Consider the following 17347-nt stretch of genomic DNA (forward strand, 5'->3'; position numbering starts at 1 on the left):
CAAGTCCTGGAGAGCAGCCCTCACTCCAGGGGCAGTGTCCTGCGTCCCAGCACCCACAGGTCCTTCCTGCAGGCTCAGGGACCACCCTGATACCACAACAAAGTGGCAGCCGCGTTTTCCTGTGGACATTCCCAGACCCGTGGCCAACACCACTCTGCCCCACTTCCTGCCCCTGTGAAGGTTCCAAGAAGCCAGATGAAGCAGGTGCCACGGCCACGCCTTCCCCACAAACGTGCAGAAATACTGTGTCCACAGGTTTAAATGGAAAGCTGGAAACGAAACAGAGAATTTTATTGTTTCCATTCTACTCCAAAAATAGAACCACAGCCTTGCAAGGCCACCAAAATCCCACACAAAAGGCCAGCTGTGCTGCCACCTTGCTGATCCTGTGGTTAAAAGCCATTGTTAGAATAATTTCTTTATCCTCAGTTTTGTCTTTAAATTCACCCCTGCCCTCAGCCTCCTGCGCATACAACGCTCCGCCGGCCCAGACAGGCAGTCCCGAGCAGACTGTCTGCAAAGTCACCATCAGAGCACTCTGGGCACCACACTGTCATCTCGCACCTGCTTCCCAAAACGATGCACTCCCAAATGTTTGTTCCAAAAAATACTTTATTTATTAAACAATATATCCATAATCTATAACATGATCCAAAAATACAGATATACATCTTTACATTATTTAATAAAAAGATTTACAATATTATCTTTCCTTTACAAAGGGAACACAGGTAACAATTCCTTGAAAATAAAAGGTAACATTCATGTCGCAGCTGCATCGTCTTTTTGGATGACTTGAGGGTAGGGACTCCCCAGACCTCTCTCCACAGGGGACGCTGTCCTCAGACTTCCCAGGTAACGAAGACCGGCCCTGGTCACTAGAAACGCAGGAAGGCCCAGAGACCTGACACCCACCGTGTACATCCCTCCTGGCACTGATCCCATGAAGACTGAGCCCCGAGCCTCAGATGCAGCAGCCCCTCGGCTCCACGGCCGTGCAGGCGCCGCTCCCTAGACGGCGTCACTGCTCAAGCAGCCCCTGCCAACGGCTACTGGGGAGAGGCCAGGAAGCAAAGTGTGGTGTGGCTGCCTGGAACGGGCCTGAGACACAACTGGCTGCTGCCCCCGCCCCCCCCCCCCCAGCCCAGCAAACCCTCTGGCAGTCATTGGTCCACAGGGCTGCTTCTAGGGAAGCCCCAGGCAGACTGGAAGACACTGAACCCTGTGGCCTGGCACCTACATGGGGAGGGACAGCCAGCCGCTGTGTGGACAGTCTCCCAGGCTCAGATTCCGGGGCTGGGCTTACCATTTTTTTCTAACATAGCACCTGGAGGCTTTTCAGACTACTCACTGACCGCGCGGCACTGAAGACAGAGCTGCGCCTCTTCCCTTCCAGGTAAAGCCCACAGCCAGCAGAGGGACCCCTCACACAGGAGACAGGTCTGGGAAGGGCTGAGGGGGGTCTGTCCCAAGACCACGCCCAGGTCACGCAGGGACAAAGGCGGCAGGCCGTGGGGAGGATGCTCACTTAGACGGCATGAGCAGCGGGGCTCCTGTGCTCCCAGGGCAGCGGAGCCGGCCGTGGCATGAGGTGCTCTCCACCCAGACAGCCATTCCTGAGTGTCTCCCCATGGGCTGGCAGCACTGACCGCCAGGAAAGTCTCTACCCACACTCCGTGCAGGGGATCGTGGCGACGTTATTCTAACTGCAAAGTAAACACTAAAACAGATGAACACAGAAACTTAAAAAAGTCACAAGCAGGATGGTGGCTGGTGGCACCGTCGTGTGCGAGAACAGCTGCAGGCGCAGGGGCCAGTCACCCTCCTGGGGAAGCCTCACCCACACACACCCTTTCTCTCCAGTGGTGAAATAGGTATGCAGTGTTCAAAGGTGACGCGCAAACATTACAGAAGCTTAGCAGCTAAAGTATCCCCCGGCATCGCCTCCTTACAAATGCCCTGTACTTACCCACCCCTCCATGAAACACCACCAAAGATGGAGGCAGGAAAGGCTTCCTCAACTCACTCCTCGCCATCTTTACATTTCTATGCTAATAAAAAGCTCAGTGATTAAATAAAAACACCTCCCTGGGCTCCAGGCCTGGCTGAGACGAGGACCATGCGAGGCTACAGGAGGAGCTGGGCAGATGCTCCTTCCTGGGGGTCCTATGCCTCTCCGGTGCTCGGTATTGATGCCTGGGGAGGGGCCCGTGCCAGCAGCCACCCCACCTGCAGGCACCTGAGGCCCAGTGGCTTCCTGCAAAGGTCAGGCACCAGAACCATCCTCCTGGCCCTGAGCAGGCACTGAGCTCACATCCCCTTGTGGGAAGGGGCACCGCTGGGGAGCACAGCCTCCCAAGATCCTCTCTGTATACTTTCCCTTCCAGGTCAAAGGTTAGGAAATGGGAGAACAAACTGCCTCCTCCTGAGAAACAGGAACTCCACACCTCAGCCCCACCTCCCGGGCCCGCTCTGTGCAGCAGACACTGCTCCCCCCATCCTTGGGATTCCCCTGGGCCACACGTGCATCTCAACAGGCCAAGTGGATGCATTTACCCCAATGACAACCAAAAAGACGGCTCAACTTCCGGTTTGGTGAATGCTGACTAAACAAAAGTACACTGGTTTCCTAGCTTCACTCTAGAACTGCTACTGTGGCACAAGAGCTTCACAATCAAGTCACATCATTGTAGTCCCCTTGGACATAGCTCATCTAGCAACAGGCTCACTTCACAGACACACACCCCACGATCTTCATGCTAGAACAATAATTTCATCTTCACAGTAAAAACATCAGGAATTTCCAGAGAAACGAACGCCAGCCCCACTGTTTGGCCACCTCTAGTCAGTGCTGGTCATGGTGGCCCTCAGCCTGGTGGTCAGAGACGATCGTTCCAGAAGGTCCATCCCAGCTGAGGCAGTGCACGGTGAGGCAGAGGGACCTCTCCCAGGCTTGTCAGCAGTGTCCTCAGCAAGAGTCCGGGTCACCCATGTCAGGGTCAGAACACAGCACGGAGGGCAACCCAGCCACCACTGCACTGCACCCCACACAGCTGATGGACAGGTGTGCTTACCGTGGCCCCTTGCTGTGAGAACAGTCCTAGGTGGCTAGGACGTGTCCACCCCGCCCACCCACCCCACCCCACCCCGCCCCGCCCACCTGCACCACACACCCTGCCTGGCAGCCCTGGCTCTCACACACCCGAGTCCCCTCGGGTCCCATTCAGAGACCACCGTGCTCAGTGCTGGGCAAGTCTGTATAAAAAGTCAAGAGATTCCAGTCGCACGGCAGGCCCTGTAAGACTGCTCCTCTGTGTATACAGGTGGCGCTTTCTTGTTTGCATTTGGAAGGATCCAGAACCACAACTGGCCAGCTGAGTTACTAAAGTATCAGTGGGAACAAGGTAGCTTTAAAATGAAAGAAAATATTGCAACATGAGTGAAGGATATATCAACTTCTCTTCCATCCACTGCCAGACCACAGCCTCTCCCTCACTTCTTCTTCCTCTTCTCCTGAACGCACCGTGGACAAAACCTGTGATGACAAAGGCAATGGTCAACCTTTTTGCATCGTTTCCCAGCAGCACAGGGGATGCCCGGACGCCATCCCCAGGGTCTCCCAAGGCTGCTGGTCTCTGGGGAGACACAGCCAGAAGCAAAAAGCAGAAAAGCAGCAGAGGTTCAGCTGCTCTGTCCAGCCCGTCCAGGAGCGTTCCTCCTGACCTCTGCTCCAGTCCGTCACAGGGTCACTGGTACCCACTGTGGAAAGGACACCCACTGCCTGGCTCATGGAGGCAGCGGCTCTGAGAGCTGGAGATGCTGGGGACCAAGTGGGCAGTGCGGACATCTCAGGCCCCTGGCACGGCAGCTCCGGCCCTGGAATCCACAGGTTTCTGAAGAGCGTCCTGAAGATTCTGAGTTGAACAAGTTCTGGGCCTGAAACGCAGGCAGCTCGGACACTCCTGGACCAGAGCAGCTGTTCACATCGCAAGCAGCATCCCAGGTGCCCATGCAGGAGGTCCCCACCCACCAGCGTGGGCCTGAGCTTGCCTGGGCCTCCGGCTAACAGGAGCCGAATGGCAATGAGGGACCAGGACCGGCACACACAGCAATCACACCAAACAGGAGAGAAGCTTGCACACCTGGGATCGAGGCAAAGGCCACAAAGAACCCCGCATCCCCACTGCTGCTCTGTGTGTCCTGCTCGGAGCAGCAAAGCTCCCACAGTCAGACACGCAGTGGCAAGCGCCACTCTTCCCAGAGCCTACACAACTCTTCCACCTGGAAGCAGAGTAACAACTCAAGCTACACCAGACTGGAATCACAAGTCTCCCTGCTCCGCACCTCAGCCCCAGGCCCGCCTCAGCCAACAGCCACCATCCCCTCAGAAGCAGGGCCCCCCCTGCGGTGTCAGCCCTCACAGTGCCTCCGCCAGGTGTGGGGCACGGCCAGGTCGCCAGCAGAGTGCACCAGGAGCCCTGAGGCACACACGTCCCCTCGCCCTGTCTCTCCTCACTCTCCCTGTCCCCACTCCAAAGATTTGAGGAAAAGCGGCTCTCACTGACTACCACCCTGGTCTGCGGCAGTTTCTAGCAGTGCACAGGATGAGCAAACAGGCAGCCCCGACAAAGGCCGTGTGCACCTGGGAGGGCAGTATTTGTCTCAGCCTGAGAACATACTGGGCAGCAACACCAGGCTTTATCCAAGCAAAATCTTAGGATCCATAACGTGGACAGCTGCTGCTGGCAGTCCACCGCAGGACCCAGAAACGCAGCAGCTCCCAAGCCCTTGCTCCTCCCCACTCAAACAGTGCAGGAGCAGCGGAGCACAGCAGCCGCGGCACTGGGCAGCGCACTGAACCCCCACCCTCTTCTTCAGAACCTCCCTGGGGAACAAGAAGCCCTCAGCCACTGTCTGCCTCATCAGAGCCAGGAGAGCTGCTCGCAGGTACGCAACAAAACACAAACACAAGAGACACACGGGTCCCTGGGCAGGCTGGGCCTCACCCAGGAAGTGGGACAGCACCGGGCAGCCGGGGAGACGACGCAGCCATACTGACCATTTGCCCTTGGGCTTCGTGGTGAGATCCACGCAGGCGAAGTGGAACCACTCAATCGGACACTGCAGAGGAAAGGAGAGCCTTGGTCAGCACTGAGTTCTGTCACACATGTCCCCAACACTGCCTGGACGGCCCACTCACATCCGGGTTGTCGCAGCCAATCATCTCCCCGTAGGACACCTGATGGCACAAGCAGTACGTGGGCTCATTCGGGTCCACAGGCATGTCCAGCACGTCGGAGGGGTGCACAGACAGGATGGTGTCAGCAAACTCGGATCTGCAGGAGACAGACGTGCGGTCATGGTGCAGGTCCCAGGTCCCCCAGCCCCTAACCAAGGAGGAAAATCTGTAACGTGCTTTAAGCTGCTAGTATTAGCAAACCTTGTCCACATTTGTCACTGTCACTTGAAAACGGACAACAGCCCTTGGGCCTGTCACTGAGGACGCAAAGGGACCTTCAGCTCGTGCCTACTCTTCCTGAGTCAAATGCTTCCAGTAAAACCTCAAGCATCCTGTGACCAGGCAACGCTCTGAAGAACTATCAGTAAGAAAAGAAGGAAGCTAGCAGTGTAGCCCAACAGTGCAGCCACCACGTGACACCAGCATCTCTTCTTAGAGTGCCAGTTTGAGTCCTGGCTATTCCACCTCCAATCCAACTCCTTACAAACAAGCCTGGGAAGGTAGCAGAAGATGGCCCGAGTGCTTTTGGTCCCTTCCACCCACCAAGTAGACCTCCAGGCTCCTGGCTTCTGCCTGCCCGAATGTGGCTATTAGAGCTATCTGGGGAGTGATCCAGCAAATGCAGGATCGATCTTTCTCTCTCTCAGTCATTCTGCCTTTCAAATAAATAAATAAAACTTAAAAATAAATAAGGATGTGAACAAACTGTCAGCTAAAAGGATTCATATCATTAACCACAGAAATGCAGAAACAGCAGCAATGTGCAGATGAGGGAATGCATCCCCTCAAATGCCAGCTGAGGACATGGGGCATGGCGGGACATGATGTACTGAGCGGCTATGAGGTCCACAGACTCCCCAGTATATGGGACCAGTCCTGCTCTAGAGATGTGAACCCACCTTCCTGTCTGTCCCTCACCCCAACAGGGCTGGCCTGCGCCTGTGCAGGAAGGCCCCTAGGTGCCCCTCTGCTGCAGGCCAGCCAAGGTAAGCAGAGGAGCCCCCCCCCCCTCAGATAGCTAACATCTGAGACAGCAGTCTGCACCCCACCCCCACGGGCTCCCCTGCACCTGGCAGACGTGCCTTCACAGACACCACTCATTCTGTGCAGCCACGTCTTCACTCGGGAGACCCAGCAGTTCCCTCACCGCCTCCACCCAGAGCTCTCAACCCCAGGAGCCACGACTGCTGTGACAGGAGGGGTCAGTGCAACCATGTATCGCCCTGCCACTCACTCACCCGTGGCTCCCTGCGGGTCTGACAGCAGCCTGGTCGGAACCCACCCTGCCCAAGCCTGCTGCTCCTCAGGTCAGGTGCAGACTTGCAGTTGTTCCAAAAGGCTGCGTTCATGGGAGAATTTATTCTACATTTCAGTATTTTTCAAATAACTTGCAAACTGCAGGGTCAACACACAGATTTTCTCATCATCAGAGGGAGAAAGACGTCTTCCCTACCGTACCCCCAAATCAAGAGCACATAACACTGCTACACAAAATGTGGCTGCAGGTGTAATCAGGGAGAGAAGTGAAGAGGAGTCCGTTCCAGAGGGGACCCTCCCTGTGCTCCTCTGCAAGCCTCAGGCCTTGCTCAACGAGGCACCGCCCACTACGCCACTCTCCAACACTCATGCTGCCTGGGAGGGCTCTCGGCCAGCCAGCGTCTCTTGGCTTTGTGGGCAATCTCCCTCTTCCTCTCCTCTCTCCCCTCCTCCTCTCTCTGGGAACAGACAGGACTTTCTTTTATATTTTTATCTGTAAATGTCACAAAGACATGTCCAAATTCTGGAGCTCTGCCAGCTACGGAGCAACACTCACACGTGGCCGGCCTGTCTTCTCTGCCACATCCTCTCCACCGTCTCAGAAAACACACGCAGTGTGCTCTGGGAGTGCTGCCATGTCCTCTGCATCAATTCTACTTGAGCTGCTGTGTTGTGTCCACAAAACTCATCCCTGTTTTTGCATCCCACTGAGCTGCCACCTGACCTGTGATGGTCAGAGTCAGCTGACCCAGTGGCAGAGGGAGAGGATGGAGGAGCAAAGCCACTGTGAAGGCCTCAGGGCACAGCTGCATCCCAGCCCTCCCCAGACACACCTGGAGGAGCCCGTGAGGTGAGTGTGATTGCCCACTCCCAAGGGAAGCTAGCAGGAGGTCATGGAGTCCCCCTCCTCAGGCAGGCAGTGGCAGCTCGCTGGCTGGTGATGGACATGCAGGCTCCCCTCACCACAGTGCCAGAGCCCTCCTGCCTGATGGCCCCCAGGTGCCTGACACCCGCGTCTTCCTCAGCACTTAGCCCCCAGCAGGTGCCTGGCTGCTTGTCCAAGTTTTGGGCTTCCAGGGACTGCAGGACAAAGTGTCCCCTCAGTGTGCACGCGCAGGTCCTGTGCACATGCAGGACCCACAGACATCAATGGTGCAGGGTCAGACTCTGCCCTCAGGGTTACAGATGTGCACGGATCAGCTTTTGTGAAGTCTGCACCACTCCTCTCCAAGGAAGTCTCTGGCCCAGCCAGGACAGCAAGCGAACCAGAGGACGGAGCATGCCAGCCAGGGAGCAGCACACACCGAAAACCTAGCAGTGCCAAGGAAACCACCATGTGGAAGGGACACGGACAAATGCAGGATGCTGCAGACCCCAGCAGGGCAGGCACAGCCTCCGGGACTGCTCTTCATGGAACGTTTCTCAGGGCATTCCCACTGACCCACACAAGATTTCAGAGCTGGCCACAGCACACCACACTTGCACTGGCCTCTAGGGCTTAGTCCACAACACAGAATGGGGCAGGACAGTGCCACTGCTCAGGGCACCGAGGGGTGACAGATCCACACACAAACAGGAGGTACTGGTGTACCAGCCACAGGAGCTGCCATATGACCAGCCGTGAGCACCGCCAGGGCCAGTCTAGCAGTCAGGCCCAGAAAGCAGCACCCAGCCCCAGCTTTTGCCACTGGTCAACATTGGCGTGAGGGCTGTGGTTCTGGGAAGCTGCCTTGGGCCAATCCTGAGCCCTTCCTAAGGTCCCTGGGGCATGGGAGGTCCTGGAAGGCCCTCAGCAGGAAGCCCCAACCACAGAGGGATGCTGGGGTTGCAATAACCACCACACAAACTCACGATGAGGTGACAGAACCTGTGGTCGGGGGGCAGTACAGCTGCCCTGAGCCTAGTGGGGTTGGCCACTGTAGGGCCTACACTGACCTCACACAGCCAATGACACTTCAGGACCCACAGGCCCACGGCCACGGCCCCTCAGAATATTCACCTCAAGGCACTCACCTCACAGCCCTCACATCTCTTACCTCACAGCTCTCACCTCACAGCCCTCACATCATAGCTCTCACCTCACCTCACAGCCCTCACCTCACAGTGCTCACCTCACCTCACAGTGCTCACCTCACCCCACAGCGCTCACCTCACCCCACAGCGCTCACCTCACCTCACCGTGCTCACCTCACAGCTATCACCTCACCACCCTCACATCATAGCTCTCACCTCACCTCACAGCCCTCACCTCACAGCGCTCACCTCACCTCACCTCACAGCCCTCACCTCACCTCACAGCGCTCACCTCACCTCACCCCACAGTGCTCACCTCACCTCACCTCACAGCCCTCAGCTCACCCCAAAGTGCTCACCTCACCCCACAGCGCTCACCTCACCCCACAGTGCTCACCTCACTTCACCCCACAGTGCTCACCTCACCCCACAGCGCTCACCTCACAGCCCTCACCTCACAGCTATCACCTCACAGCCATCAACTCACAGCCCTCACCTCACAGCCATCACCTCACAGCTATCACCTCACAGCCATCATCTCACAGCCCTCACCTCACAGCCATCACCTCACAGCTATCACCTCACAGCCATCATCTCACAGCCCTCACCTCACAGCCATCATCTCACAGCTATCACCTCACAGCTATCACCTCACAGCCATCACCTCACCACCCTCACCCCACAGTGCTCACCTCACAGCCCTCACCTCACCCCAGAGCGCTCACCTCACCTCACCTCACAGCGCTCACCTCACCTCACCCCACAGTGCTCACCTCACCCCAAAGTGCTCACCTCACCCCACAGCGCTCACCTCACCTCACAGCCCTCACCTCACAGTGCTCACCTCACTTCACCCCACAGTGCTCACCTCACCTCACAGCGCTCACCTCACCCCAGAGCGCTCACCTCACCTCACCTCACAGTGCTCACCTCACCCCACAGCGCTCACCTCACCCCAGTGCTCAGCTCACCGCCCTCACCTCACCCCACAGTGCTCACCTCACCTCACAGCCCTCACCTCACCTCACCTCACAGCCCTCACCTCACCTCACCCCACCCCACAGCGCTCACCTCACCTCACCTCACCTCACTGCCCTCACCTCACCTCACAGCCCTCACCTCACCTCACCTCACAGTGCTCACCTCACCCCACAGTGCTCACCTCACCTCACAGCCCTCACCTCACCTCACCCCACAGCGCTCACCTCACCTCACAGCCCTCACCTCACCTCACCCCACAGCGCTCACCTCACCGCCCTCACCTCACCCCACAGCGCTCACCTCACCCCACAGCGCTCACCTCACCTCACCTCATAGCCCTCACCTCACCTCACAGCCCTCACCTCACCTCACCCCACAGCGCTCACCTCACAGCCCTCACCTCACCCCAGAGCGCTCACCTCACCTCACCTCACAGCGCTCACCTCACCTCACCTCACAGTGCTCACCTCACCCCACAGTGCTCACCTCACCCCAAAGTGCTCACCTCACCCCACAGCGCTCACCTCACCTCACAGCCCTCACCTCACAGTGCTCACCTCACTTCACCCCACAGTGCTCACCTCACCCCACAGCGCTCACCTCACCTCACAGCCCTCACCTCACCCCAGAGCGCTCACCTCACCTCACCTCACAGCGCTCACCTCACCTCACCTCACAGTGCTCACCTCACCCCACAGTGCTCACCTCACCCCAAAGTGCTCACCTCACCCCACAGCGCTCACCTCACCTCACAGCCCTCACCTCACAGTGCTCACCTCACTTCACCCCACAGTGCTCACCTCACCGCACAGCGCTCACCTCACCTCACAGCCCTCACCTCACCCCAGAGCGCTCACCTCACCTCACCTCACAGCGCTCACCTCACCTCACCTCACAGTGCTCACCTCACCCCACAGCGCTCACCTCACCCCAGTGCTCAGCTCACCGCCCTCACCTCACCCCACAGTGCTCACCTCACCTCACAGCCCTCACCTCACCTCACCTCACAGCCCTCACCTCACCTCACCCCACCCCACAGCGCTCACCTCACCTCACCTCACCTCACTGCCCTCACCTCACCTCACAGCCCTCACCTCACCTCACCCCACAGTGTTCACCTCACCTCACCCCACAGCCCTCACCTCACCTCACAGTGCTCACCTCACCTCACCTCACAGTGCTCACCTCACTGCCCTCACCTCACCTCACAGTGCTCACCTCACCCCACAGCACTCACCTCACCCCACCCCACAGCGCTCACCTCACCTCACCTCACCTCACTGCCCTCACCTCACCTCACAGCCCTCACCTCACCTCACCCCACAGTGTTCACCTCACCTCACCCCACAGCCCTCACCTCACCTCACAGTGCTCACCTCACCTCACCTCACAGTGCTCACCTCACTGCCCTCACCTCACCTCACAGTGCTCACCTCACCTCACAGCCCTCACCTCACCTCACCCCACAGCGCTCACCTCACCTCACCTCACCTCACTGCCCTCACCTCACCTCACAGCCCTCACCTCACCTCACCTCACAGTGCTCACCTCACTGCCCTCACCTCACCTCACAGTGCTCACCTCACCCCACAGCACTCACCTCACCTCACCCCACAGCGCTCACCTCACTATACCTCATAGCCCTCACCTCACGGTGCTCTCCTCAGATATTCACCTCAGAGCATTTACCAGGGGCAGGGAGCAGTGCTTCAGGGACTAAAAGGGCACAAAAGCTTCTGCAGCCTCCCAGTGTCCTGGAGCTGGGCCTGCTGGGGCACAGCCAGCTCCTCCTCCAGACCTCTGCCCAACATGGCCACAGCACAGGAAGCACCAACCACAGCCATTCTGGGAAGGCAGTGTGGAGGCACCTCGGTGCCAGTTCACAGCCAGGGTCTCCCCTTGCCACACCAGCAGCTGGGCCCATCAGGAGGAGCAGCCCTGTCCTGGCCCAGGTCAGTCTGGCAGGACAGAGACAGAGCACTGGTTCCAGGGCGAACGTACCTTCACTCTACACCTCTTTTCTGTCTAAAATCAGAAAGGTAATGTGGAAATCATAAGACAGAAAAAGGCAGAAAGACATGGCACATAATCAAGAAAAAACCTGGCTAACAGAAGCAGAAGCAGTGTCAGACAAATAAACTAATTATGCGTTAAAATACAAGTAAAATAAATGTTTTAAAAACCAAAATTTGTAAAAAGGGAAAAAAAAAAGAAGAATCAAATGGAAATTCTAGGACTGAAAACTGAAACAGGTCAAACTGTTGTCTATGATCTCACCTACCTGGAAATGACACAGTCTAACACCTCACATGACAAAGTCATTGAGAACGGGACCCTCCATCAGGCAGACCTCGAAGCAGGTTTGATGGACCAGGATTTGATGTCCTACCAAAAGTACAGACCTCAGCCTAACGCACCACACTTTCCAAGTGCAAAGACTGAGCTGGAATCGCACTGAGCACACAGGGAGGAGCCTTGCCTAAATGTTCAATGAAGATGCCCTCTGACCACACTATGTCTTACCAGTAAAATCCAGCACCTCAGGTCCTTAAAAAAAATTTAAGATAAAAAGAAATGGAGGAAAACCTACATCTATATTAGAAGAAACTTATAGGACTTACTGAATAAAAAGGAAAACAAAAAGACTTCTGGCCCTAACATAACAAAGGAAACTAAACTTGCCCTTCTTCTGTCAATAACCAGAAAGCTGAGGGATCACTCTTCAGATGCTGGACAAAAGGCAGCACAGGAGTGTGGCCCTCAGAGGGGTCAGGCAGATGAGACCTGCACTGACTCCGAGTTTTGCCCAGAGGCAACCCCCACACATACTGCAGAGAAAAACTGAGGTCAGCTTGGGTGCCTTGATGAACTACAGAGAAAAAAAAAAATCAAAATCCAAGGAGAATAAAGGTGCTGGAATTGGGGGCAGAGTCCTGGAATGCAGAACATCCTAAAACTCTCTAAGAGATGCCTTTGAATTTAGAGCTAAAAACTAAGTTATTTGTGCCCAGGGTAAGAAGCCATGAGGCTAGAGAGAGAATAAAGGGAAGCTGTAAGCTGAGCAACCCCCAGACCCTACATGCAGACTGAAGACACCCAAGTCCCAAAGCCACAGGAAGAGGGGTCCTAATATACTCACAAGAGACCCCAGGATGTGCACACCTCAGCTGCAGGCTTATCCTCTCCTAGAACCAACTAAGAAGCTGGCAAAAGGCAGCCCACAGTTCTGCTGGACACTACTCATCTGCACATGTCCCACAGATGTCTGACTGAACCTGCAGAGGTAAGGGTCACAACAAAGGCAACACAGCTGTGAGCCTCGGTGTTCACTGTCCAACCTGAGAGGAAAAGCGTTTCGCAACAAGCATAAGTGAGCCTGCCAAGGATCAGGCTCACAGACAAGTAATTAAACGGACTGAAAACTACAAATATGAAAAGAGACTCAACACTCAATAAACAAAGAAAATAAAATGTAGATATGCAACAACCACTAATACAGCCCAGTAGCAGCAGAACCACCAACCATGAAAAGGATGGAAAACATGGCACCTGAGACAAATAAAAATCCATCAATAGAAACAGACCTGGAAATGACAATGATAGAATGAAAAAAAAAAACAGGATGAGCCAGCGCTGTGGCGCAGTAGGTTAATCCTCCGCCTGCAGCGCTGGCATCCCATATGGGTGCCGGTTCGAGTCCCAGCTGCTCCACTTCCAGTCCAGCTCTCTGAGGTGGCCTGGGAAAGCAGTGAAAGATGACCCAAGTCCTTGGACCCTGCACCCACGTGGGAGACCAGAAGGAAGTGCCTGGCTGCTGGCTTCAGATCAGCTCAGCTCCAGCTGTTGCGGTCATTTGGAGAGTGAACTGACAGAAGGAAGACCTTTCACTCTGTCTCTCCCTCTCACTATCTGTAACTCTAACTCTCAAATAAAATCTTGAAAAAAAAAAAAAAAAAGGATGAAAAAAGAATTGTGCGTTTTTGAGAAGCAGACAGAGAGAACTCCTATTTGCTAGTTCATCTCTAAATCACTCACAACAACCCTGGCTGAGCTGAACATAGGAGCCAGGAACTCCAACCAGGTATCTCACATAGGTGACAGAGACCTAAGTACTTGAGCCATCAGCCGCTGCCTCCTACGGTCTGCATTTTCAGGAGCAGAGCTGAGAACTGAACCCAAGCACTCCAAGGTGGAACACAGGCATCTTAACCACTAGGCCAAACAACCACTATGACAGGGTTTTTTAAAAGCAAATTATAGGGGCCCACACCATGGTGCAGTAGGTTAATTCTCTGCCTGCGGCGCCAGCATCCCACATCGGCACCGGTTCTAGTCCTGGCTGCTCCTCTTCCAATCCAGCTCTCTGCTGTGGCCTGGGAAAGCAGTAGAAGATGGCCCAAGTCCTTGGGCCCTTGCACTCACGTGGGAGACCTGGAAGAAGCGCCTGGCTCCTGGCTTCAGATTGGGTCAGCTCCGGCCATTGCAGCCATTTGGGGAGTAAACCAACGGAAGGAAGACCTCTCTCTCTGTCTCTACCTCTCTCTGTAACTCTTTCAAATAAAGAAAATAAATCTTTAAAAATAAGATTAAATTTGACACTGCAATAGAATATGCTTAAATATGAAAGTGACTACTCAAACCAAGGCATAGAGAGAAAAAAACTGATAAAAAGAAAAAAAAAAAAAAAAAAAAAACCGGCCGGCGCCGCGGTTCAATAGGCTAATCCTCCACCTTGCGGCGCCGGCACACTGGGTTCTAGTCCCGGTCGGGGTGCTGGATTCTGTCCCGGTTGCCCCTCTTCCAGGCCAGCTCTCTGCCGTGGCCCGGGAAGGCAGTGGAGGATGGCCCAAGTGCTTGGGCCCTGCACCCCATGGGAGACCAGGAGAAGCACCTGGCTCCTGCCATCGGATCAGCGCGGTGTGCTGGCCGCAGCGGCCATTGGAGGGTGAAGCAACGGCAAAAGGAAGACCTTTCTGTCTCTCTCTCTCACTGTCCACTCTGCCTGTCAAAAAAAAAAAAAAAAAAAAAAAAAAAAGAACAGCCTCAGAGTAAATTATTAAGCTAACACATGGGCAACAGGAGTCCCTAAGAAGGAGAGCAGAAAATAGATCTGAAGAACTAGCTAAGATTTTCCCAACAGTTCAGAGAGGCTTACCAAGGCCCAAGCAGTGTAGCAACAAATGAAATCAAGGCACACCACAATCCAGATGCCAACAAGTAGCAATGAAGAGAAAGAAAAAGAAAAAAAAAATCCATTGATACCAAGAGCGACGATAACTAATCACAATCAACGTTAAGACAAAACAGTATCTTCAGTGACATAAAGAAACCAAAGGTCAACCTAAAATTCTATATACAGCAAAAAATATCCTGCAAAAATACATGTGAAATGAAGATATTTTCAGGAAAACAAAAGCTGAGAGTTTGTCCCCATCAGACCAGTGCTGTGGTCACAGGAAGTCCCTCAGGCAGAGGAGAAATGACACCAGACAGAAAGGTAACAAACATAGGCAGGGGTAGGGGACATCCAGCCCGTGGGCCAAAAAAGGCCCGTGAAATCATTTGGTCTGGCCCTGCCAAGGCAACCACAGACAGGACTCAAAATCCAGTATATCTATAGCAGACTAATTTTTAGGTTGGTCATTTTGTATGGCCCGCCAATGATGTTATAAATATCCAAATGGCCCCTGGCAGAAAAACTGTTCCCGAACCCTAACACAGAGAAACACAGGCCACCAGAAATGCTAGACCCGTTGGGGACTCTGCAGTGAGAACTCAGTCACCACGTGGTACACAGAGCTCTTGGGCTTACTCCTCCTCTGAAATTCTGTGTACTTTGGCTAACATCTCGCACCCCTACCCTCTGCCTGTCCAGCTTCTGCTACCTGCCATTCTACTCGCTATTTTGGTAAATTCAGCTTTTTCAGATTCCACAAATAATCAGATTTTAAAATATATTTAAGCGGGCCGGCGCCGCAGCTCACTAGGCTAATCCTCCACCTTGTGGCGCCGGCACACCGCGTTCTAGTCCCGGTCGGGGCGCCAGATTCTGTCCCAGTTGCCCCTCTTCCAGGCCAGTTCTCTGCTGTGGCCAGGGAGTACAGTGGAGGATGGCCCAAGTACTTGGGCCCTGCACCCCATGGGAGACCAGCATAAGTACCTGGCTCCTGCCATCGGATCAGCGCGGTGCGCCGGCCGCGGTGGCCATTGGAGGGTGAACCAACGGCAAAAGGAAGACCTTTCTCTCTCTCTCTCTCACTGTCCACTCTGCCTGTCAAATATATATATATATATATATATATATATATATATATATATATATTTAAGCAATCAATGGTCTACACCTAAAATAATAAAACACATTGTGAGGTCTGAGCCAGGGACTGTGGTGTAGCAGTCTAAGTCACCACTTGCAATACTCACATCCCATACTGCAGTGCCAGCTGGAGTCCTGGCTACTCTGCATCTGACCCACCTTCCTGTTAATGGAGAACCTAGGAAGCAGCAGGTGATGGCTCAAGTACTTGGGCCTCTGCCATCTGTGTGAAAGACCCGGATGGAGCTCCTGGCTTCTGGATTGAGTCTGGCCCAACCCTGGCTGTTGTGAGCATTTGGGAAGTGAACCAGCACACAGAAGATAGCTTGCTCTTTTTCTCTATATATGTGTCTCTCCCTTCACTTTACCTTTCAACTAGATAAAAAAAAAATTTTTTTAAATATATCGAAGATGGAATTGGGTAGCATTTGAAATTCATCCTAGTAAGGTAATGAAGCAATGTACACACTAGAACAACCCTTAAGACACAAAACAAAGAAATACAGCTATGAAGACAACAGTAGGAAAAAATGGCCTTCTGAAAAACAAACTTTGGTAATTCTAAAAGTCAGGAAAAGAAAAAAGAACAGATGGGACAAACAAAAATAACAGCAAGACAGTAAACCTGAATCCATCCCCAGAAGTGTTAACAAGGGTTTCAGACGCTGGCATCCCAGATCAGTGCACCCAGGTTCAATGCCCAGCTCTGGCTCCTATCTCCAGCTTCCCCTGGTGTAGACCCTGGGAGGCAGCAGTGATGGCCCAAATAACTGGATTCCTACCATCCACATGGGTGAACTACACTGAGTTCCCAGCTCCAAGTTTCAGCCTCAGAGCTCCAGTCATTAGGATCATACGAGGAGTGAGCCAGATCATCAGAGCACACGCATACACAGTCTCACTCTCTCAACCTAAATGTGACAGGTCCAATTACTGCAATGAATGGGTGGAGACAGTCAGACTAGATAAAAAACAGGACTCAACTATTTACTGCCTACACGAAACCAAGTACATACAAAACACAAACATATTAAAATAAAGAGGATAAAAAAATTAAGACATACAGTGCAAAAATTCATCACAAGACAGCTGGACAGCCCACATTAATACTAATATCAGACCACAGACACTTAAACATAGTATAAGGAATAAAGAGAGACACTTCATCATGATAAAGTAATTTAAAATTTAAAAAAACCCTGAATGTGTATGCACCGAATAACAGAGCTTCAAAATACACAGAAAGCAAAAACTGAAAACCAGACAGAAATGAAGGGAGAGCAGAGAAACCCATAACTAGGATTGGCGCTCTTAACGCTACTCTCTCAGTAATTGGCAGAGTGAATAACAACCACAGCACAAGGACACAGAAGACTTGAAAACACATCCAGCAATTCATGTCACTGATACACAGGCAAATACTACTCACCTCACTGTCATGAGGCAACACACCTCCAATACACACAACTACACACCTGACATGTGGGAACACACCCTCCACACACAGTCAGCTGCCACCTCACTGATACATGGGAACACAC

At 53.7% G+C, this 17347-nt stretch overlaps 1 protein-coding gene across 5 annotated transcripts in view; it reads right to left on the reverse strand.

Moving 5' to 3' along the window:
* Positions 1 to 594: 594 nt before the first annotated feature.
* Positions 595 to 17347, reverse strand: part of ING5 (inhibitor of growth family member 5) — a 30963-nt gene continuing 14210 nt past the window's right edge. For all 5 annotated transcript variants that reach the window (XM_008252392.4, XM_008252391.4, XM_070069899.1 and 2 more), the window contains exons 6-8: positions 5201 to 5336; positions 5060 to 5121; positions 595 to 3535 (exon numbers count right to left, since the gene is read on the reverse strand). In XM_008252392.4, the coding sequence (XP_008250614.2) occupies positions 3493 to 3535; positions 5060 to 5121; positions 5201 to 5336 (241 nt within the window). In that variant the 3' untranslated portion in view covers positions 595 to 3492. The remainder of the gene's footprint in view (positions 3536 to 5059; positions 5122 to 5200; positions 5337 to 17347) is intronic.

The sequence above is a fragment of the Oryctolagus cuniculus genome, chromosome 3, assembly GCF_964237555.1.
Source record: "Oryctolagus cuniculus chromosome 3, mOryCun1.1, whole genome shotgun sequence".
NCBI lineage: Eukaryota > Metazoa > Chordata > Mammalia > Lagomorpha > Leporidae > Oryctolagus > Oryctolagus cuniculus.